We start from the raw sequence: 23,049 nt of genomic DNA, 5'->3' as shown, positions 1-23,049 counted from the left end.
GAGAGGGAAATAACGGCAGCACAAAGCAGGACAGTCAGCAGCACCAGCTCACGGTGCTTACAGAACATCCACAGTGGTGTTTCTCTGCTCCAAACATGCCACGGAGTACCAACCCACAGCTTCCAGCACTGGGAGAGAAGGGGGGTGGGTTAAACAAAAGAAAAGGGGAAAAAAAAAAAAGGAGGGCATCTTTGGGTTTAAAAAACAAATAAATGCAGAGTTTTGTCACCAAAGATTGAAACCCGAAAGAAAAGGGCCAGCACAATATGGCTTGCTAAACGTCAGTTTTGCATACTGTTACACTGCTTCAAGTTTATTTCTATAAATAAACTGGTTCTGAAATTCTCAGTCACAACCAAGTCACTAAATTAAGTCTAATGCTCATAACTGAAAGATTATGAAAATAGCTGTTTTTGTTCAAACCATGTAAAAAAATCCTCAATAATACATTGTAATAGTTTCTTTTTAAAACTAAATTGGAAGATCAACTCTCAGCAGATTTAAGTGTATTACACACAATATTTTGTGAATTAGAATTTATTGATTTCCACTGCATTTGCTTTAAATACGGTTGAAGCTGACTGCAGAAAAGGGATGGTGAAAATTTTAAGTTAAAAGTAAACTAATGGTGAAAGAACATCACCTCTGGCTTCCATCAATGCCTCTTTTATCATATTTTATTAATAAGTTCCAGGACTGTCACATCCAGGCATGCTGGAGGCTTCTCCCAGCAGTGTCCTTAGCTTTGTGTCATTTTCCTGTGCCAGAGGTGAGCGTGCTTTCAAAAATACTGCCATTTTCCCAGCACCGTGTCTTTGATTGCATCAACATATTGATTTGGTACCCAATAGACCCAGTAGTAAGATGCTTCTGTTGGGCCCAGCTGAAATGCCTGCAAAGTTAAGAACAACAACGTTTACAAATGGGAAACAGAACAGCTGACAGCAGACAGAGCGGACGTACGTTTAACCTCTGCAGAAATCACACAAGCCTGCTACACCAGGGCCTCCTCCAATCACCTCGTGTGCACTAAGGGCATTTCATATGAAATTAAAGAAAACATCCCTCTGTGAAACTGCAAAGTACCCGTTACAGTGATGAGCTCTTTCCTTTTAAGATACTCCCGCTGCAACAAAATCTCTTGGCCAGTTTCAAGGACGTGAGGAATTTACTCTGGAAGATAGAATGTACTGCATAACCTAAAGATAAGACTATAGCAACTACTGGAATGCACAGAGCTAGGAAGCTGAACAGAACTAAGGCAACGATCACGTTTTAATTGGTGAAATCTCACAGATATGATCATGTTTTAATTGGTGAAACCTCAGAGATTAAATTAGATTTAGATAATGTCCTGTTTGCTAGTTCTGTCAGCAGGGAAAGGAGAGGAGGAGCACCATAGCATGCCAACAGCCTCCATCCTTGTCTTAGAACGATTATTGTGTCATATCCAGAAGAGTACGCTTTCTTTCATTGGTGACCAAAAACCAAATATTTGAATAAAGACTCGACCAGCTCCCTCCTGCTGACAGTAGTTTTAAGGCACAGCATTTCTTCCCCTGAAGAAAGGGCACAGACTCATATAAGGAACTTACTTCAGCATTAGTAGTTACTTATTGTGCTCCATAAAGCAAAACCTCAAAAGAAACCAGAGATTAAAAGAAACAGACAAAAAAAAATCCAGCAGAATTAGCACTGCTCTCTTCTTAAGTGTTACACTTCTGTATCCAAAAGCACTTTTTCAGAAAATCCCGTGGGGAAAAACATTACAGAATCAAATCATTTTCCACTTTTAAACCTCCAGTGAAGCCTGTTTATACAACAGAAACCAGAAATTAAACTGAATAAAGGAAAGCCTCTATAATGCTAGGAAATCCTCAGTTACGCTGTTACAGAGGTAAAAATACTTATGCTGTCATGAGACAGAGGATACTGAATTGCACTGACACTTGTGAAACCAGCCCAGATTTCCACTGAGTAGCAGACACTCAATGTGCCAGCCCAAATATTTACACTGTGTTAGCAGACAATGTTGACATTCTGACATTCCACAACACACCAAGCTGGTGCTGCTTTCAGTCTCTGCATTGCTCTATCCTGACAGCTTTACTTTTGCATACTCTTTAATTGGAATGATATTACTAAAGTGGAGGCATTACTTACCATCATGTGATAATCCTCATGTCCTTCAATAGGTTCACTCAGCACATTTTTAATGGATGCCATGGGTAACTTTTCTGTTCTCTCTACATTAAAATTGATCAAAGCATTATTTCCGATGTATGAGGAAGCAGTATGTCATGCTAACTTCAAACACCACCTCCGTTCCTTCCAAAACCTCTACTCTTACCAGCACAGAGCTCACAGTGAGAGCCAGGCCAGGGGAAAGCATTCAGGACCATCAAAGATTATACAGAACAACAAGGCCGAAGACGGCTGAGCAAAGCAAGGCTGGCTAACCCTCAGCTAGTCATGGCTTCACCCTGAGGGAATCCTCCATTGTTGATTTAAGAGCACAGGCAAAAAGAAACATGGGTAAACAGGGAAAGAAATGGAAAGAAGCCGGCTACAATTCCTGCAGCCTGATACCAGCCAGCAGTAACCACCACCACCGACTAAATACATCACTCATGGCAGTTTGGCTCTCTTACGTCCCCTCTTCTTTCTGAGGACTTAACCCCAGGTGCTCCCTTCCAGTTCAGCTTTCAGTGTCAGCTTCTCGGGATATGACAGAGAAAACCACAAATCTCCTACCGTGGAGAAACTGAATAACAAATTCCTTACATCTATGTAACTAATTTGTGATCCAAATAAATAAATAAATAAATAAAATAACTTACTATTGAAAAGTAAGCAGGGAAATAAACATTGTGATGTAAAGACAAAAGAATCAGTTTCAGTTTTCCAGGATTAGCAAATGAAAAAAAAAACCAAACACATTAATAGCTAGCTGTATTTATCCTAGCCCTGACGTGCTGGCATGTGCCACACATTTCTCACAGCATGAAGGAATACTTCCCCTAACAACAGCCAGTAATTACAGCCAGTCCCTGAAGGAAGTAAGCTGCTGCTAATTTTGGGAAGTAGGGAAACAGGTTATATTAAAGGCAGTCAATTACGTGAAGAATCAAGTTTCAAAGCTTAAGAAACAGTAATCTAGAGCACTTCAGAAATACTGAACTTGAAACTGACGTAGAAGGTGAGGGAAGAGTATTTACTACCAAAAAATAAAACATGCATTTAGAATACGTTAACAATGACAAAAAGACCTAGCTGCCCAACCTACAGAAGAGAAACGACGTCTATTACTTAGCCTAAGAGATATTACTCCAATGTGTATCCACGAGGTTTTAAAGCCAGAAAGTTTTCACAATCAAGTTTGTAGAAAGTAGGAAAGGATATTTCTGCTTACTTCGGAAATAACGTAGCAGCTGAATGTGCCATCCAAAGCTAATATTACATCGAATTAAGTTACTTCACTGGCACAGTGAGCAAGCCCTTCTATTCCTTACAAGATTGCCCCATCCTGGTCAAACGAAATGAGCACAGCTTCCTTTGGAGGCAGGGGGATTATCTGAGACACCCTCAGTGCTGCATGCTATCACCACAGTACTTTCAGCTCCTCCTGGCACCACTCAAGACAGTAAACCGATTCCTCTGCACAGCAACACATGCCGTAGTTTCTGCAGTTGTACATCACTGAAACAAGACACCCCACTGATTTTTGTTGGAAGGACAGATAACGACAAAGATGCCAACACTCCTACTCTTATTCCCAGTTCTATGATTCTTCAAAGTCTCAGCCAAGTCATCAGGCCTCTGTGCGATGCTGGCATTGAACCAATGTTTATGAAGTGCTTTTGAGATACATGAGAAATGCCAAATATTGTAATTCACGTTTGGAGCTATGAATAGCAGACCGGAATGCACATCTACTGGCACTACCGAGCTCAAGTTTTTCAAGAACAGAAATAACATATCAACTAACGTTCAGCGATCTGAGAGGATGGCATTTGAGAAAACGCAGCAAAATTTAGTTTGGAAGTAATGAAATAACAATATTATCTCCTAAACACAATTCAGTCACACCAGAAGATATTTCTTGGTCACATAATTCTCTTATTCTCCAATTACCAATTAACCACCTCAGAGTTTTAGAGTTTCTCACCTTTTGTACCAATCCACAGCTGGTCTTGCTCGAGTTTAAAGGTCAACCTTACTTTCCCCCCTGACTTGTTGTACATGCCAGATAATGGCACTGGTGGCAGGCGCTCCTACAACAAAGGCAATGTGGTAAGTCACAGGGAAAGAGTAACAGGAAAAGCTGCATCCTCTTACTTTTTGAAGCATACAAACGATCCAATTGAGCAGTTTTCTTCCCAGACAGAATGGGAAGTTAAAACCAGCAGTCTCAAACCACAAAGAACAAAAGAACATGAAAAACCCCACCTCTTCTCTGACTGCGACAATGCCCCAGCTACCCACTTACCTACCTGAACACCTTTAATGGAAGGCATCACATCGTCAGGTTTTCCTTTATCCAATACTTTTCTGTGTTGCTGCAACGTAAAAACAGAAATGAGAATTTACAGAAACACAACTGAGTTTCTCAATTTACTTCCAATGCACCCTGAATCCAACAGATCCCAATAGCACTAGGAGACAGTTAAAGACCATCCATAGTCATTTATCACACAGGAAACAGTTAATTTTTGAAGTTAACCAATACAATAGCCTGAATGAACTACAGAGATGAATAAAATCCCAATATAATGTGAAGGGTAACATCCTTTGTAGAATGCACAAATACATAAATATATACACATAGAAAGAATACAAGTTTCACTATGAAATGTACATGCTGAATCACATGGTTGGCACTGGGCAAGACAGTTTTAACAGTCAGGGGTTATATTCAGTGAATGGTAGAAAGTCCTCTACATCTGACAGTGCAGCATACCGCAACACAGCACCAAACAGGAAGATTAGAGCAGTAGTAACCGACAAAACCATGCTCAGAGCTCATAAGTTGCTGAGTACCTTTAAGCAATGATGGAACTTACAGTGAACGTGAACTATGATAAATTACAGAAAAACAAAAGCACGTCTCATAAAGGTTGCAGATCAACGGTGCACATTCTAAGTTTTCAATCTAGTTCATCTGATGGAGGTCGCTAACACCTCGAGCTGAAAATCCTCCAGCAGCCCACAGCACTGCGGTGCAGCCACAGAACAGCGCTGTGGGAGGGAGCATCCCAGGTGTGAGGAGGATGCCCAGCAGCCACGCTGCCTTCAGCACAGAGGGAACTGCCCCCACACCCATTCTAAAGACAGTTCTTAGAAATCCAAGTGTTTTACACCAGCAAAAAACTAGTTAGCTGTGAGATATAACTAACGTTGGCTTTGCTTGTGCTAACAATGCAAAATGCTTCCACTGCTTACAGCCCCGGGGGGACCACACAGCCCTGCCGGGCCTCTCCACAACCCAGGGGGGCCACACAGTATGGCACGTACAGTCTCACCCACCCACCCCATCCCCAAAGGCCCCCGGACGCCCGCACCTTCTGCCTGCAGAGCGGCTCCTTCTTGCTCTCCTCCGCCTTCCCCTCCTGCTGCGTCGTGTCCTTGGGCGTGTTTACGGCCAGCACATCGTTGATGGTGGAGCCCACCACCATGATCTTGGCACCGTTGGTGACTTTGATCTCTCGCAGCGTCTTCTCCTCGGGCAGCAGCCCCTTGAACATCACCTTCTGCATGGCGGGCGGCAGGCCTGGTGGGAACGGGTGGGTCAGGGGGCGGCGGCCAAGACGGGGCCTGGGGGCCGCCCCACGCACCTGTCAGCAAGTGGATCTTCTGCTTCAGGTCGGCGCCCGTGCTGTCCAGGCGGAACTTCACGTCGTACTTGTTCTTGTTCCAGATCACCCGCAGCTCCACCAGCTCCTGCCCGCTCTCCGCGTCGCTGCCATTACTGACGGCGCCCGGCGGTGCGGCCCGACACCCCTCGCCCCGCGGAGAGCCATCCTCGCCGCAGCCCGGCGCCTCGGCCTCCATACCCGGCTCCGCGGCACCTGCGGGGAGCGGAGGGGAAGAGCCCGGCCCCGGGGAGCCGCCCAGCCCCGGCCCTCGGCGTTCCGCCTACCGCTGCCGGCCCCGCCCCGCGCCGCGCCGGCCCCGCCCCGCCGGCCCCGACCCCGCGTCGTCCCGGTCCGCCCGTTCCTACCTCCGGCGGCGGCGGACCCGGCGGCGGCCATGATGATTGTGTACAATCTGCCGCGGGGGGCGCCGGGAAACGCCGCCGCCGCGCGCTGGGCCGCGCCGGCCCCCGTAGCCCCGCCCTCTGCCCCGCCCGCCAATCGCTGCTCCGCCCGCGTCCCCGCCCACCAACTGGAGCCCCGCCTTCGATCCCGCCCCCCGGAAGCCTCAGCCACCGCCTTCCTTCTCGCCCGGCGCGGAGGGCAGCGTGCCTGGGCGCGATGCTCCGCCCCCCGACGCCGACGGGCGCGGGGATTGGCTGGGGGCGGGGATTGGCGGGGCGGCGCGGGGCGGCATGGCGCGGGTGCTCAGGGAGGTGTCTGGCGCGGCTGTGTCGGGGCTGCGGGTGCGTTTTGGGCCCAGCCCCACAGGTAACGGGCTCTGGCTCTGGCTCTGGCTCTGTGGGCATACTGGACGCAGGTTGGGGCTGCGGGAGGTGCCCCGTTCTCTTTCTCTCCGTTCACTGCGCTCTTCTCTACCCTGCACGCGGACACAGGTTTCCTGCACCTGGGTGGCCTCCGCACTGCGCTGTACAATTACATCTTTGCCAAGCAGCAGCGAGGGACCTTTGTGCTGAGAGTGGAGGACACAGACCAAAGCCGTGTGGTGCCCGGGGCCGCCGAGAGCATAGAGGACATGTTGCACTGGGCAGGTAACTCCTGAGGCAGCGAGTCCAGTACCACCACCACCACCAGAGCCTCTGCCTGGGGATGGGTGGTGAGAAAATAAGGGTATTTGGTGTGGCAGCAAAACGTGCAGCGTTTCAAACGTGATGAATCTGTTAATTACAGTAAGGGTGGTGAGGCAATGGCACAGGATGCCCAGAGAGGTGGCAGTGCCCCGTCCCTGTAGACACCCGTGGTCAGGTGGATGGGGCTCTGAGCACTGATGAAGCTGTGGGTGTCCCTGCTCAGTGCAGGGAGTGGAACCAGATGGCATTTGGAGGTCCCTTCCAACTCAGACCATTCAGTGGTTCTGTAATAAGGTAGGGCTCTGTTGGAGTGACTGTTAGCTTTGTTCCATCTTACACACAAACTCACACCTGTGGCAGTGGCACAACACAGCTGTAACAGGACTTGTGCATGGGAAACCTCTCAGACCTCACTGTACATTGGTACATTCTTTGTGTATGGGTACTTGCCAGGAGAGATCTGGAGGTGCTTGATTCCATGGTGGGGGCTTTTTTGTTTGTTTGTTTTTGAGTTTCAGAACTGAAAGAGGGGATTTTGGAACCCATTGTAGGCCCACTGTGTGGCTCTTCCAGGCATCCCCCCTGATGAGAGCCCTCGGCGTGGCGGTGCCTTCGGCCCCTACCAGCAGTCCCTCAGGCTCGACCTCTACAGGGCTGCCAGTGAAGTGCTCCTGGACTGTGGTGCTGCGTACCGCTGCTTCTGCACCCCACAGCGCCTGGAGCTGCTGAGGAAGGAGGCCCTGCGCAACCAGCAGACCCCACGGTACGTGTCTGTCCCCTCTGTGTCACTTGCTCCCAAGTGCAGGGTGAAGTATGTGGCAGCAAAGTTGCTTTTGCAACTTTAGGAGTTTAGAGGAGTGATGTGTGAAGCTGGAGGGGTTGAGTAGATGCAGAGTGGGCGGATCACAGCTAAAATTCATGGATCTTTGTAGAGTTCTGGGAATGTGAAATGCGTTGGTGGGGTTAGCCTATATTGATCTAACTCCTCCATTCTCCTCTCTCAAAGATATGACAACCGGTGCCGGCACCTGACAAACCAGGAGGTGGCTGAGAAGCTGGAGCAGGGCCTGGACTGGGTTGTGCGCTTCCGACTGGAACGGGGTGTGGAGCCCTTCCAGGACCTGGTCTATGGCTGGAACAAGCATGAGGTGGCAGAGGTGGAGGGTGACCCAGTGATCCTCAAGGGGGACGGCTTCCCCACATACCACCTGGCCAACGTGGTGGATGACCACCACATGGGCATCAGCCATGTCCTGCGTGGGACTGAATGGCTTACTTCAACATCCAAGCACCTCCTGCTCTACAAAGCCTTTGGCTGGGAGCCCCCTCAGTTTGGGCACCTCCCGCTGCTTCTGAACAAGGATGGCAGTAAGCTGTCCAAGAGGCAAGGGGACATCTTCGTGGAGCATTTTGCCCAGGAAGGCTACCTACCTGAGGCTCTACTGGACATGATAACCAACTGTGGCTCTGGGTTTGCAGGTAATGAGAGCAGGCTTAGTGCTTGCTAGGAATCCCTTAGGGCTGACCTTAGCGAAAGGGATGGCTTTATTTCAGTCTTCAAGAACATTGGCAGTGTTTGAGAGGAAGTAGATGTCAGCCAGGTGGTCTGAGTGGGCCTCTGATGCTGAAATGCCACCACAGGTGGTGGGAATCTTTCTGTCCCTATGCAGCCATTTAAACTGGGTGGTGCTTAATGTATTCCCACCTGGGACAACCTTCATCTCAGAGGGATTAAACTGTCTGCAAACTCCTGGGAAAACTTCTGTTCTCTGGTTAATAATTGCAGTGTCATTTATTACATCTTTCACATTTCTCGTTTAACCTGAAAGACCATGAGTCGTTGACTCAACTATTTCTTTTGTTGTTTTGGTTGTGTGAGTATCACATTAATTTTTACATTTCATGAACTCTTCTCGGGAATGAATCCTTCACTGGGCAGGGAAGCTTCCTGGCCAAGTGCTACTTCTGTCAGGCTGAGTGATGCAAGGGGTGTTTCACTGAGGGATGAAATAAAGTGAAGCAGAATGTCCCAGGTTTAGTTCCTTGTTATCAGACTGTTTCACAGAAGGGGCAGCTTCCTGTGAATGCCTGCCAGAAGTAACCTCTTGTTTGGCAGGGTATGTCCCTGTTCCTCATAGTGCTGAAAGCAGTCTTTCTCACTGTTGCCTTGGCTGTGCTGCTGCATCAGCATTGATTTTTGCCTTTTCTAATGAAAAGCAGTGACTCTATCTTTCTGCTGGAGAGTGAATGTATGTCATAACCTTGCTGAATTATTTTGCAGGGAAACAGATGGGGAGAACTTTGGAGGAGCTGATCTCCCAGTTTGAAATAGGCAGAATTACAACCCATTCTGCACTACTGGATCTTGAGAAACTCCCAGAATTCAATAGGTAGAAATATCAGTGGTAGATTTAACACTTCCTACTTTGTAGCATGTCTGTCCAAGGTCTAATGCTGCCTTTCCAATTGTTCTAGTTTTAACTGATAAATACGAGATGAAGATGGTTAGACTGAATGAAACCCAAAGCAGTTTCTCTTTGTCCAGGATGCACCTCACTCATCGTATTGATGATGAAGGGCTACGGCAGAAGCTAATTCAAGAGCTCCAATTGCTGGTGGAACAAGTCTATGGAGATCAACAAGTGGATAAAGAGGTTCTGGAGAAGGATTATGTGGAGCAAGTCCTCCTGCTGAGAAAAGTATGAGAAGTGATAAAATTGTGTTACCGTTCTGTGGAGGGATGAAGCATGGGCACCCATGGTTTTGTGGGTGAAGACTCAGCTGAGTTTTGGGCATTGCTTTGACCTGAGCGCAGCAGCCTGCCAACAGCAAGTTGCTGTAACTGCCAGTTCAGGTGTGCACACTTACTGCTGAAATACAATGGTGTGGTTGGCTGGCCTGTAGAAATAGGCATGCTGAATATCATGGCAACCTTTGCAGGGTTTAGGTCCTGTTCTAGGGAGCTGCTTTGGCAGGGGGGTTGGATTAGATGATCTCTAGAGGCCCCTTCCAACTCCTACAACTCTGTGGTTTTAACCTCACCGGCTCTTTGCTGAGCTGGCAGAGTGCTCTCTTGGTAGAAGGGGGAAGCGTCCTAGCCACAGAAATACTATTGATACTGCAGGATCAGGTCAGCTGTGGCTTTGTCTAGACGAGGGTTGAAGGCCTCCAAGCTGTGCTTTGTCCCGTGGTGCAGCATGTGATGTGCCTGTGGTGCAAAGGTCTGCACTAGGCAGACTCCTCGTACTGCCTGGCTGCTCACTCTTACTTTTTGCTAATTAGGCGGTGTAAAGCTGCTTTTGTTGCTACTGCTCCATGCTTTGGAAGCTAATTCAAAGCAGCTGCTTAGCAGAGATGGATGAAGCTCTTGATGGTTAAACTAATGGCACTTGGGTGTGTGGGGCCCTGTTCTAAAGTCAATGGCAGAGTGCAGGCTTTGGAGGGGATAAGAGATACTGTGGCTTTTCCCAGTCCTAGGAAAGGGGTGAACCCAGCAGTTTCCAAATCTGCACCTTGGATGCCACTGTAGGATCCGGGGAATTCCTCAAGGGGAGTAAAGCACCTCTATAATGGCGGGCAGAGACCCCATCCCTCAGCGCAGAGGTTTTGTTGTGGGCTGCCCATGTGACTCCCTGTGCATCTCGTGAGAGGCAGCGACTGAGTGTGGCAAGCCACTTCCAGGGACAGAGTGAGTCAGCTGCATGTGCTGTGCAGGACTGGTACCAAGCCCTTCAGGCTGCTTTTGTATCTCTGTGTGCACCAGGCAGTTAAGGGTGTGAAAAAACAGCAGCTAAAATGTCAGCGGTTCACGCTGTTTCTAAGCAGGCACAAAGCGCAAGGCATCAGTGTGCTGGGACCCTCTTTGGCTGTTTGTGAAGTCCAGAGAGGAGGATCTCTGTCCTCCCCAAACTGTCACTGTCATCCTTGGTCTTGCCAACTCTGCTTTCTTTCCCCAGGGCCACGTAACCCATCTGAAGGACCTGGTGTCAGGCAACTATTCCTACTTGTGGGTTAGGCCCTCAGTGTCCCGAGAGCAGCTACAAATGATTTCTGCAGAAGTAGATGAAATAGGAAAACTAGTCCTAGGGTAAGTGTCTCCTTGCAGCTCTGTACACACCCACGTGATGCCCTGCAGCATTGCTGCGTGGCAGCTGTATTCGTCTCAGATGCGCTCATGGTTTTTGTGTATTTTGTTTCACTTCAGAATGTGCTGCAGTTAATAAGTGCTGAGAGGTTATGTGTGTACTTAATTAAAAGTCTGCTTACCAGCAGGAAATCTCACAGTAGAGCTTTTAAGCAAGAATTGTCACATCTCTGCTTTATAAAGCACTGGGCACAATAAGTTGTGCCGACATAGTGCTGATGAAGAAACTAACTTAGACCTTTTCTGTGCTGCCTGATCTCCTGTACTTTTGCCTGTTGCAGCATCTGACAGAAGGACAGGATGGTTTGGTCAGCACATTATCATGAGTCTGCTGGGTCACTGGAATGAACTCAGTCTATGCCCAGCTGAATTAATTGCTTCTGAAGCACTCATCCTTGGGGTGATTCTCTGGTTTTCATTTCTTGGCCTCTGGCTAGCAGTCTACATTTCTGTCCAGTCAGAAGCATCACTGGGATGGCAGACAATCTGCTCAACCTTTGTTAAGTTTCTATTCCTCTGCTGCTCCATGCCTTGCAGCTGGGAGGGATGCTATGTCAGTCTCCTTTCCTGTTCAGATTCTGTGTATACAAGGTCAAAGCTTTCAATGAAAATGTGCCCTGAACACCTCAGAGAGAAGCTGAGGTGGCAGTAGCTGCAAAACGAGCTATTATTTTCAGCTGTCTGCAAAGCTGGTTGCTCCCAGTCATTTGTCACAACTGAGTGGTAACTGAATCCAGGTGATGACAATTTAAATGTCAGAATCCTGCCCATCCTGGGGAGATAATAGTACTGCTGTCTGCACTTGATGCTGCCAGCAATGGCTCCTGCATCTCTAAAAATTGTATTTATTCAGAAATCTGAATTACTCATTTCCTAAAGGCTTATGACAAAGCCAGCAGCTGTTTGGACCATTGAGGAGCTGAACAAAGACCTCAGAAACCTCCAGAAAGAAACCAAACAGACCAAGTACAGCAGCATGATGAAGCTCCTCCGTCTGGCTCTCAGCGGGCAGCAGGTAAAATACTACTATAAGGCTGGAGCCTTCTTGTTCTGTGTGTGGCTTTTAACCAGCCATCTTCCCTGTGCCATCAAGATACCAGATTTTGGGCTGGACGTGTTACAAAAATTTATGTCAGTTCCTGTTAGGAGTGAAAGAACTGACATAAAGCAGTTCAGGAAGAAAGGGCTGTTACGGCTGTTGCAGAAAGGTCTTTTTAAGGCATGGTTGCAACCTGGAGATAGAGAAACTTCTGGACCAGCTGTAGAGGGCATTAGCAAATTTGTGAGTTTTATGTCAATGGAGATCTTTTGTGCAATGCTCTGTGTTTATCTGCTGTACAAAGTGCAAACCTAAGTTTTCCAGGAGGCATTCTTCATAGCCTGCTTCTGGCATAGGCTCTGGGGTTGTTATTTTTAGTTCAGTTTGACCATTTTCCTTCAGAAAGAAAAAACTAGATCTTGCTTTGAGATTGCTAACCAAGCCCCTGCCCTTAAGCTATCAGATTGCTGTTAGACTGTCACTTTATCACTTCCTGCCTGGTGATACAGACTTTTATACTGAAAAGCATAAGCTTCCATTTGTTGATGACTTCTTATGTGCTTTCAGCATGGACCGAGCGTTGCTGAGATGATGGTGACATTGGGCCCCAGAGAAGTGTGTGGAAGGATACGCAAAGTGCTGTGCAGCTGATGTGAGAGCATGGCACAGCCAGCCAGCGCTGGGTCCAGGTGGCACGGGCACCATGTGTCATCATTCTGGAGCTGGACTCCTTGGTGATAGTGTGACGATCTCTGATCAGATGTGCTGGGCTTTGGGCCATGCAGGTGTCTGTGTGTCTGTACACTCCGCACGAGGCAGTCTGAGTTGGAGAGAAACTGCATGCGGAGAGGGGTCTGTCCTTGTGCTGTCACCCTGCAGAAGTAGCCCAGGATCTAGAGACTTCTATCAGCATTTCAGTGCCCACAGATGGAAGGCAGGGCCGTGCCAGCTGCCTGCCCTGCAGCAGGAGGAGCCCCCGCCAGCAGCACAGCAGTGGTGATGGGGTGAGCAGCTGCTACCTGTTGCTGCTGTGGAGAAAAGACTTGAGCCCACAGTGCCGTGCGCGTGGTTCGGCTGAGACACGGAGCCCTCCCGAGTGGAGGGCCGGCCTTTAACTCTTAAATCGCGCTGGTGACAGCTGTCACAGCAACCACCTTTCTGTGTGCGTGTCGGTGCTGTCTGCGCGGGGTGGGAGGAGGTGGGGGGGGTTGGGGGAGGGGCGGGCGTGCGCTGCGAGGAGCGTTCACTGGGCGGGGCGGCGGAGCGGGACGCGGCGGAGCCCATGGCCGGCGCCGAGCGGCTGCAGCGATGGCTCAGTGAGCGCGGGCGGGGCGGGGGCTGCGGGGCAGCGCTGCGGGAGCGGCGGGGCGGGGGGTGACGGCTGCGGGGTATGCCGGGCCGGGGACGCTCTGCGCTGCGGGGACAGCGCGCTGCCAGGGCTGAGCTCCGCTCCCACCTTGGGCTCTTCGAGGCGGGGCTCAGCGCTGCGTTTTGACGCTGGTGTCGGTGGCGATCGCTCGCTGCCTGTGTTCTGCCTTCCGTTTCTGCCTTTCACGAATAATAAAAGGCCCCGAGCGGAGCAGCCGCTGCCTCTCGCGCTCACACCGAAACCTTTTCTTTCCTCCCCCTCCTAAGACGAAGCCACTGACCCAGGTGTCCTCGAGGAGAAGTGGGAATGCATCCAGCAGTTCTGCGCAGAGCTGAACGCGGACGCGGAGGGGTAAGGAGCGCGGCGGCCCTGCTCAGCCCGGAGCCCTTTCCCGCAGCGCCGGGTGCGGGGCCCGAACGGGCGGTTCGGCTGCGGACGGAGCTGTCGGGCGATCGCCGTTGTCTGCGTGGCTCGGTTAGCAGCGCGGCTTCCTCGGGATCGAGCGCTGACCGCCCCGCTCCTTTCTGTCGCCCCGCAGCCCACGGCTGGCAGCACGGCTGCTGGCGCACAAGATACAGTCGCCCCAGGAGGTGGAGGCTCTCCACGCGCTGACGGTGAGTGTTCCCGGCCACGTGCGAGGAGGGGCAGCAGCTGTTTCTTTTTCGCTTGGACGTCTGCTCCGTAACTTCTGGATACGCGGTGAATGTAGAAACCGGGGGAAAAGAGGGAGTGAATTCTTTGGCTCCTTTCTGTGGTATTGTGCTGCGGATCCCGGCTCCTGCTGCTGTGCCTGTGCTCTTGCTTCAGGGTCAGTGGCTCCAGAAGTCCTTAATAACGGGGAGGACAGAACAGTGGGCTTAAGCACCTTCCTTGAGAAGGTTGGGCAAGAAGATGCATTTGCTGTGCATCTTCCTTAGTATGGTCTGCGTGCGCACAGAAAGGTCTTAGAAGTAACACAGTACTAACAGGAGCTTCACAAATTCCCCAAGCCATGTGTGTACAGCTCTGTTTTCTTACTGGTTCCTCTTCTGCAGGTGCTGGAGACGTGTGTGAATAACTGCGGGGAGAAATTTCACAGTGAAATAGCGAAGTTCCGGTTTCTGAATGAGCTGATTAAAGTGCTGTTCCCAGAGGTGCGTGGCAAGGGGATGTGCTGTGTATTTTGCCCTGGGTGGGAAAGCTACATGACGTTCATTTTAAGAAGTAGAGCAGAATTTCTGTTCTGTGCCTCTGAGCGCAAGGAATGTGAGTTTCCCTGTAAAGAAAGTAATAATTATAACTCCTGCTGTTTTTGATGCTTCATCTTGTGGGAGGTCAGCTGAGCTTGGGCTGTGCTCCTGGAGCAGGGGCAGCCTGAATAAAGCACAGAGCTGTTTTTACCAAAAGAGTTAAGAAACAACCTTTGGTTTCAGATTGAGTAACGGATCAGGGAGACTTTGGAATGGTTTCATGTTGATTGTCATACAGTATTAATGACATTGGCACACATGCAGCAGCATTGCTTTTATTTACAGCCACTGCGGTGCACGCTGTTTCATGTACTGCAAGAAGCACAGCTGACAGTGCTGTGCGTGTGTTTGGAGTCCATTTGCTGCTTGATCTCTGCATGAAAGCAACTAGGGCATGGAGCTGTATGCCATGTATGGTGCAAACTCTTCAGTTTTGATCTATTTTTCTTATTTTATCTTTTTGTTCTGTTTGTTGTTTTTTTTTTCCTCCCTCAGTACTATGGAACCTGGTCTTCAGAAAAAGTCAAGTCCAGGGTGACAGAAATAATATTCAGTTGGACAGTTTGGTTTCCTCAGGAAGTTAAAATCCGGGATGCTTATCAGTTACTGAAGAAACAAGGTTTAGTTCTGTTATTTCAGTTTCCTTCTTAACTTTGAGCTCATGTGGCTTCAGCCCACACGTCTCTGTCCTCCTTGCTTTTGTGACTCAGCTTTTTCTGTAAGACATTATGCGTGAGTGAGAGAGGACAAAGGCTGCTTCCAAGGCCGCTGGTGTGCTATGAGATGCCCGTAACTGTTTAAAGAGATTTACCCAGGAATAGTTGTGTTGAGCCACTCCATCCTTGTGGCTGCTCTTCTTGCAGTGTTCACCCCTGTGGTGTGGTAAAAAGATATGGAGCATGTTCTGGGAGCTCTTTGCTCTGGGATGCCATTCTGTGCAATGCTGGGGATGGGTGCACAGCTGGGTGCAGCCCAGCATGCTGCTGAGCATTGTGTTGTGGCAGCTCAGGCACTGCTGAACCGATACCATTTTCCCTTCCAGGGATTGTAAAAGAAGACCCCAAATTGCCAGAAGACAAAATTTTACCTCCCCCTTCTCCGAGACTTCAGAATTCTATTTTTGACACTGATGAAGAGAAATCTAAGGTAAAACTTAAGGCTTTCCTCCCTGCTCCCCCTCTGATTTTTTCTGCTGAGAGCATGTGCAGATGTGTGCTGTGCTGTGTCAGAGCAATGCTGATGCTTCTGGTGAGCAATGGCTGGAGAATTCTGTGAGTTTATGAGAAAGCATTGCTTGGTCAAAAGTGAAATGTTTTTACAGAACTAGTTTCTCTTTGCATTTCTGTGGGAAGGCCTCTCTGGGCCTTGTAGTGGTTCTTTTGCCCTGTGCTGTGTTACTGCACTACTCTGTGCTGCCCTGGTGTCGGCCATCCTCCTCCTTTTTCTCGTGCTCCTGGTACCAGCAGTCAGCCCGTGGGCTGTCTCAGAAAGTCATCGTTCTCAGCTGTCTGCACTGAGCTGCTGACAATGGGTGTCCCTGAGCACTGCTCTGTTGGGGGGTGTACCTGTGGGGTGTACCTGTCATACAGTGCCCAGAGAATGCTGCTGACTGCTGTCCAATGGTTTCCCCTCACAGCTCCTGGCGAGGCTGTTGAAGAGCACCCATGCTGAGGATCTGCAGGCTGCCAACCGGCTGATCAAGAGCGTGGTCAAGGAGGTGGGTGTCTGTGGGAGCCACAGCCTCTATGGGCAGAAGGAGGAGTGGCTGGGGACCTGGCAGTTCAGTCTGTGACTGTGGGCTCTGTATGCGACATCCAGAATATCTGCCACCATCCTGACATTAAAGGGAGTACTGTAACAGGTGGTAATAGGAACCATGCCCTAACATCGGTCTCAGATGAACTGTTTAGGTTCCCAGGTGGAAAAAAGCTTAGTTGGTAGGAAACTGTTTCTCTTCTGTAGTCAGTGTCTGTAAGTCAGGTCTTCATTTTCCATCTGAAAGGTCAGCCTGCCTCTGTTTAGAAAAACTCACTGCTGTTGTTTGGAGAGCCCTTCTGTGTGGCAGAAGCCACCAACTCCCAGCTCTGATTCTGGAGGCTTTTTATGACAGTGTGTAATGCACCCCCTGTATACCAGCGCATGCTGCCTGATGCCCTGAGGAGAGCAGGAGGTGTTCTGCTTCTTTTCTTGATGCCTTTGTGTGGTGAAGCACTGGTACTGGAGCTCTTTATGGATTTTGTGCCATCATTTGTCTGCAGTTACATATTTATAGGAAGATGTCCCCAGCAAGAGTGATCCAGTGTGACCCAGGCAAGCACGCTGCATTAGCCAAATCATCATCGACTTTTATTTTCAAAGGAACAGGAAAAGTCAGCAAAGGTGTCCAGAAGGGTGAATACAATCAGTGAAGTCTCTGAGAATGTTAAACGAATGGATGAATTGCTGGAAGATTACAAGAGATGGGAATTACCCCAATCTGACCGTGAAACGCTTCAGGTAGGTGTTCTTATTTCCTGTGTGGGAGGTTCTTCTGGCTGTGGCTGGGAGGGCCTGGGACAACAGGATTCAAATGGCAGTGAGCTGCACTCCAATTCTGCGATGAAGAGTGTTAACTGCAGCCAGAATAACTCCCGGCGTGCTTTGTGAATGACAGTCCCTCTCATCCGAGTAATGAAGTTGGAACGGATCTGTCTCTTGCTGTGCCAGTTCTAGTTTCTGTTCAGATCAGCTGCTCTTCTTGTGGTATCTTGTGGGGAAGTGATTCTTCCTCGAGCAGTGGAGTAACGTGTGGGAATTCCCTCAGCCCAGTCATGGTTAGGTGGGTGTGAGGAGATGTGATCACGGAAGCTCAAAACTATTGGCTTTTTGACTTGTACTTTTCAGACCAGAGTTCACTGGTTTGCTTCAAAACTGCTGAATCTTAGTCTTTGTAGGGAAGAGCTTTTCCTGTGCCTGTGTGTGACCACAGAGTTTGGAGTTAGCTTCGTTTGAGAAGGCTGTGACTGCAGGATGTGGCAGGGACTGTACTTTCAGATGGAAAAAATGGCTTCTGCTGTGCCTCCTCACTTCCAAAATTCTGAGAAGAGAGCCATAATAGGCTTTGTCCTTTCTGATGGTATTAGAAACCAACGGTCATAACACTTTCCTCTGACTACAGTGATTTATCCATTCACTCCTGGATACTTTTTAATTGGAAAATTTTACACTGACGTATCTTACACCTGTATGCATAGAGATGATGTGATTGCTGAGCAGGTACCAGCAAAACCACCTTGCTCCACAGTCTGTGCTTCCAGGTCACTGTGTTGTAAGGATGCAGCGGCATGCAGCACTGGACCAAAGTAGAACATGCAGCTTGCTGTTCTAGAGGTAGCAACACTTACAGGTGGTCACAGGGACATAGGGAAGTGTTGTGAGTATCCAGGATATTCTGAGCAATGATGTGAAATGTTTCTTTCCCCAGAGCCTGTTCCAGCGCTGTGAGAAGCTCAGGACGCTGCTCTTTCGCCTGGCCAGTGAGACAGTTGATGATGATGAGGCTCTAGGTAAGAACCAGTGGTGTCCTTGGAACTCTTTGCATTGATATTCATTTAACTTTATTTCCTGTGTAAGGGATTCCTTTCCTTAAAGAAGGAATGCTTAGGCATTTTCTAGCCAGGCTTTCTGCTTGAAACAATAAACTGTGTCAGGGAAGTGGGATAAAATTACTCCTCCCCAAGGAAGGTATTAACTTTTACTTGGAGCAAAACGTTAAATAATGAATTCAGTTTCTTCCATCAAAGGTGGCTTTCAGAATTTGTGAGTTGATGCTGAGTGAAAGTCTCCTGCTGTTCTCTTCTTTTCCAGCTGAGCTGCTGCAGGCCAACGACAGGCTCGTGCAGGCACTGGGACGGTACAGGAAGACTGTAGGCAGTACTGAGGGTGGTGGGGAAGGATGTTCAGCCAGCAGCTCCTCTGAAGCACCAGGTAAAGAACCCTGCAGTGCTCCATGTCAGCTCTGCCTCCTGTATTTCATGGATGAGTGGAGTCTGGAAGAGAACCACTTCTCAGAGAACAGATGGGGACAAAACCCTTCAGCTCAGGAAAACTATCATGTATCCATTAATTTGCTTTTATGTGTGGTTGAATGAAAATGTTCCTGGAGTACTTCACCTGAGTCCTTTAGTGTGTGCCTGTAGCCACGTGTGCACTGTTGCTTTCAGTATGTCTCTCTTTAACTCTTTCCAAAGCACTTCGGACACCCCCAAGGCGCATTAAGAGCTATTCGCTGATCGACTTCTCCGAGTTGGAGGCCACGTCTCACACTCCTATAGACCAGTTTTCAGACACAGCCTCTGCCTCAAGACACAGCAGCACCACCTCTACTTGTCTGCTGGAGGAGGAGCTGAAGTCATTAGGTTTGTTTGCACAGTTCAGTGCAGTGTTAGCCTTGTTGCTAGGGTTTGCAGTTCTTGCTAAATACAGAACTTTGACTTCAGTGTTCATCTTAAAGGAAAGTTGGTCCATTTAGCTAGGCAAAGTTTTCACAAGTGTCGTTTCTTTAATGGTGCTAAGCTGTAGGTGAACTGCTGTTAGACAGCAAGGGAAGAATCTCTGGAAAACAGTTTTCTTTAATTGATCTGTGCCTTTTGATATCTTTCTTAGATCTCAGTGACCCACTGGTTTTACAGAGTCCGCCACCTGACTTTGGCTTATCAGAGGTGAGTGATCCTCAGGTAGGGTATGGTAGTCCATAAAACATAAACACCAGATAGGATTCTTGATCTTCCATCTTTGTCCAGCAGCATTTATTTTATTTTTTATACCCCCTCTCCTCTGAAGGGAAATCTGCTGTACAGTGAATGTATGACTTGCAGTTAGCAACCAGATTACTCAGATTTATTTCTAGTCTAATTAATCTTAGGTGTATTTATAAAGAAAAAAAAAGTTATTTTCAGAGGAACAGGTTTGATTTATTTATTTTTTTCCTGATGATCTACAGCATGCACCAGAAATGCCTCTTTTCCAGGCTGCTGTACACAATGGGTATAGTGAAAATAAAAGTGCTGTTGAACCCCTGGAACTGGAGAAAAGCTGGGAATACAGCTGTTCAGAGAAGAATGAATTTCAGGGCCTTGATCAGCTCTCTCCACCTCCCAGGACTAAGACGTTATCCTTGTAAGCAAGCTCTGTACAGTACAGTCTGACTTTGGAAAGGAAAAATGCTGTTTTTACAGGAGAGAGGTTTGGAAAAACCTAGCTACAACCGGGTAATGATGGCAAGCTGTTCATCCATGCACCAGCTCTTAAAGCAGCAGCTGTGCACCTACTAGTTCTAATTCTGGATAATTGCACACCTGGACCTTCACAGGGTCAGAAACTTGGTGGAACGTATCCCATGGCTTAGCAACAGTGTGTCCTTGAATTAAAGGAAGGAAAACATCAAAGTCAGGTCTTTTTTTTCTCCAGCTTTTTTTCTGGCTTTGACAAGATTGTTGGGCTTCTAATGAATGCCAGGAAACTGATTTGTCATCCATAGGTCTTCAGGGCAGGTGACCATTATGATATGCTTATCTTACCTGCCAGAACATAGGCCAAGCAGTGTTCCTGGAGATTTCTAGCCTTTTGCATTGACTTTGAGCTAGAACTTACTTTAATCTCACTGACAGGACTCCAGAAACCCTGCATAATGCAGTTTCATGACAGTAACAGAATGCTAAAACAGCAATGTCCTCCATATAAAGTAGAGACCATTTTCAGACTTCCTAGGAACTCAGAGTAAGCTTGTCCTTTGTACCTAAAAGGGATGAGGGATTGGGAACACAAACACAGACACAGCAGAGGATGGTGTATACCATGTACCCTCCCCAGTTAATATAAGCTTTCTACATGCTTTTCTTTCCAGGGATTTATCACCAATGAAATTGCCCCTTCCAGATCTTCCAAATAGCTCAATGGCAGATCCTTCATTCTCCAGCGTAGGCTACGAGCTGAAGCCTGCTGCCTCTTTGCATCCAGCTTCCAATGATGCTTCTCTAGCAAACCTTTTTGTCCCTTTAATTTCAATTACACTGAGTAAGTGCAATGATTTCTGTGCCCCAGCTCTGCTCAATAGAGCTCTTCTGTGATTTTTTTACAGGGGAGCAAGCAAGCCAAAGTAGCTTCATGCTGTGAGGGTCAGCTGGAGAAAAATGGCTATTTTATGAAGGATTTAATGTGTCTGAGAATTTGAGCAAGTGCTAGGAATGATACTGTGAAAATGTCCTCCGCAGTAGTCAGGAGTTTCGTGCCCTGGCTAATCTTTTTAGAGTGCTTCTAAACTCTTTGACCCTGGCATCTTTAGTGAAACTTCAAGCAGTACTTCTCCGGAGGCTTAGGAGATGCTTGTGGGTTTGAAGGCAGAACTGTCTTCTGACTTCAGTCTCTCAAGTTAAGGATTTAGCAGATTTTGAAAAGGCTGGATGGTGATGGCAAACTGAGGATTTACTCCTGGTAATAAGAGGCTAAGTCCTGTAAGTTACTGAAGTGTTATATTTTTGCTTTTCCCATTGTATCTCTTGGACTTGTAGCACATCTCTTTAACTGACTTAAATCTCAGCTGCTAGTCACCTCTTATCTCATGAGGTGTATTCCTCTCTGTGCCTTGGAGGTGAAATGTAAATCATGGGCTGGCATTGTAAACTGCTTGGCCTGTGAGTTTGCTAGAGCAAGTAAAAGTCTGTATGAGTTTTTTGTTCATGCTGTTCTTAGCCTGTCTTCATTGTTCTGCCCTCAGAAGAGAGGGAAAATCCATGCTTGGTTTCTTATTTTCCTTTTGTCTCTGGCAGGTAGTATCTATCCACTCACAGTGTATGACAGGGATGGTTTCAAGGCTATGCTCCACTTCTCCAGAGACCCAGCTCCTGGCCGACCAGATGTGCTGGTGATGGTTCTCTCCATGCTGAGCACCTCACCTCAGCCAATTAGGAACATTGTGTTTCAGGCTGCAGTCCCAAAGGTAAGAAGTGTATGATGAATAAAATGGAGTGGGACTACTCAGAAATTCCATTTCACTGTTAGAATTTTTTTTGTGTACTGGAAATTGTGTGGCTCTTCTTCCTGGACTGTAAGCCAGTGGTGTGGTGGTGCTTGTGGCTCTGGTGCCTCTTTCACAGAGTAGATCTTTGGCCTTGAGAGAAAGAAGCATGGCTCTGGATAATGCTTTAACCTGATAAAGCACTCATTGTACCTGTGTATATGCAGCATGAAATTGTCTATTTAGGAATGTCCTCCTTTAAATGGAGGCTGACTTTAATCAGCTCCACAGTTTGGTAGTACTCCCAGCTCTTTTTTGGTGTGGACTTAAAAATTTCCTTTTGCTTTCTCTTTCAGACCATGAAAATAAAGTTGCAGCCAGCATCCAGTTCTGAGCTCCCAGCCTTCAGCCCGCTGCTTCCCCCAGCAGTGGTGTCTCAGGTCTTGCTGCTTGCCAATCCGCACAAAGTACGTGGCAGTGGTTCTGCTGTGTGTCACTGAATGTGGCCGTAATGGGTGCAGCACTTGTGTGCAGGGCAGTGGCAGTGTTATCTGCAAGAAGACGTGTGATGGACACGCTGGGTTGTGCTGGAGGACATTTTTTTTCCTACTGCAACAGCTTTTCAGGATTGAAAGGGCAGTGACTGCAGTGGCCTGTGCTGTTGTGCTTGTCTACCTGTCTGTAACTAATGGCATGACTATGTGTGTCACCTTTGTTGCACTGATGAATAATTACGTGACTGAAGATGGATGTAAGGGAGAATCCCATCCCTGGAGGGGGTTGGCCAGGCCTGAATTTTCAAGCATGTTCTGCGGGGCCCGTGTGGGTCTCCTTTGCTGTGGCTCTTATGTTACCATCTGGGCCTTGCAGAGCTCTTTTAGTGTTTCAGAGGGCGGTTCAGTGCAGCAGGGCTGAGTGATGGGATGGGAGGAGGCTGCAGCTGTGACATGCTCCTCTCTGGTTTCTTCCCTCCCAGGATCCCGTCCGCTTAAAGTACAAGCTGTCGTTCAGGCACGGCGTGCAGCCTGTCACCGAGGTGGGAGAGCTGACCGGCTTCCCAGGAGCAGAGCTGCGGGGCAGCTGACCGTCGTTAGGCCCAGACGCGGCCGTTTGCCCCAGCGCCCGCCCTCCACTTCCACACGAGCGTTCCCTCCTTCGTTTCTGGGTCCATTTTCATCCTTTCCGTGTGTGCTGGGGCGGGGGTGCGCATTAAAAAAATAACAAAACCAAAGCTTTCGGCGGGGCCGGCCCAGCGTTGTGCTTATTACGGCTCCCGGGGCGGGGCCACCGAGCGGAGGTGGAGCGCAGTGCCGGGGCGGCACAGGGCCCGC

General features: G+C 48.5%; 3 protein-coding genes across 7 annotated transcripts; 2 read left to right on the top strand and 1 right to left on the bottom strand.

Annotated features, from left to right (window-relative positions):
* Positions 1 to 271: 271 nt before the first annotated feature.
* Positions 272 to 6,290, bottom strand: UBFD1 (ubiquitin family domain containing 1). Of its 2 annotated transcripts, XM_065732679.1 has the most exons (8): positions 6,221 to 6,290; positions 5,835 to 6,068; positions 5,562 to 5,770; positions 4,494 to 4,559; positions 4,169 to 4,274; positions 2,164 to 2,246; positions 1,596 to 1,637; positions 805 to 892 (listed from the first exon to the last, which is right to left on the bottom strand). In XM_065732679.1, the coding sequence occupies exons 1-7, from the start codon at positions 6,249 to 6,251 to the stop codon at positions 1,614 to 1,616; spliced, it is 753 nt and encodes a 250-aa protein (XP_065588751.1). In that variant the 5' UTR covers positions 6,252 to 6,290; the 3' UTR covers positions 805 to 892; positions 1,596 to 1,613. The 2 variants fall into 2 exon arrangements, with proteins under 2 accessions (XP_065588750.1, XP_065588751.1); XM_065732678.1 differs by lacking the exon at positions 1,596 to 1,637 and having other exon boundaries at positions 272 to 892; positions 6,221 to 6,287.
* A 257-nt stretch (positions 6,291 to 6,547) lies between these two features.
* On the top strand, positions 6,548 to 12,912 carry EARS2 (glutamyl-tRNA synthetase 2, mitochondrial). Its single transcript, XM_065732677.1, has 9 exons — positions 6,548 to 6,623; positions 6,749 to 6,904; positions 7,517 to 7,706; positions 7,950 to 8,422; positions 9,225 to 9,333; positions 9,489 to 9,642; positions 10,900 to 11,030; positions 11,967 to 12,102; positions 12,694 to 12,912. The coding sequence occupies exons 1-9, from the start codon at positions 6,548 to 6,550 to the stop codon at positions 12,775 to 12,777; spliced, it is 1,509 nt and encodes a 502-aa protein (XP_065588749.1). The 3' UTR covers positions 12,778 to 12,912.
* A 471-nt stretch (positions 12,913 to 13,383) lies between these two features.
* GGA2 (golgi associated, gamma adaptin ear containing, ARF binding protein 2) lies at positions 13,384 to 23,007 on the top strand. 4 transcript variants are annotated; one of them, XM_065732672.1, is made up of 17 exons: positions 13,390 to 13,442; positions 13,762 to 13,846; positions 14,034 to 14,109; positions 14,530 to 14,628; positions 15,220 to 15,343; positions 15,767 to 15,870; positions 16,361 to 16,441; positions 17,083 to 17,220; positions 18,188 to 18,269; positions 18,571 to 18,690; positions 18,954 to 19,121; positions 19,369 to 19,424; positions 19,733 to 19,864; positions 20,610 to 20,778; positions 21,531 to 21,700; positions 22,075 to 22,185; positions 22,695 to 23,007. In XM_065732672.1, the coding sequence occupies exons 1-17, from the start codon at positions 13,409 to 13,411 to the stop codon at positions 22,800 to 22,802; spliced, it is 1,857 nt and encodes a 618-aa protein (XP_065588744.1). In that variant the 5' UTR covers positions 13,390 to 13,408; the 3' UTR covers positions 22,803 to 23,007. The 4 variants fall into 4 exon arrangements, with proteins under 4 accessions (XP_065588745.1, XP_065588744.1, XP_065588743.1 ...); XM_065732671.1 differs by having other exon boundaries at positions 19,706 to 19,864; XM_065732673.1 differs by lacking the exons at positions 14,530 to 14,628; positions 15,220 to 15,343 and having other exon boundaries at positions 13,384 to 13,442; positions 19,706 to 19,864.
* The last annotated feature ends 42 nt before the right edge of the window (positions 23,008 to 23,049 follow it).

The sequence above is a fragment of the Cyrtonyx montezumae genome, unplaced genomic scaffold (assembly GCF_038088225.1).
Source record: "Cyrtonyx montezumae isolate F1298 unplaced genomic scaffold, pur_monq_1.0 scaffold_16, whole genome shotgun sequence".
NCBI lineage: Eukaryota > Metazoa > Chordata > Aves > Galliformes > Odontophoridae > Cyrtonyx > Cyrtonyx montezumae.
The sequence above is the reverse complement of the archived record's forward strand: the minus strand, read 5'-3'. Positions and strand labels throughout refer to the sequence as shown.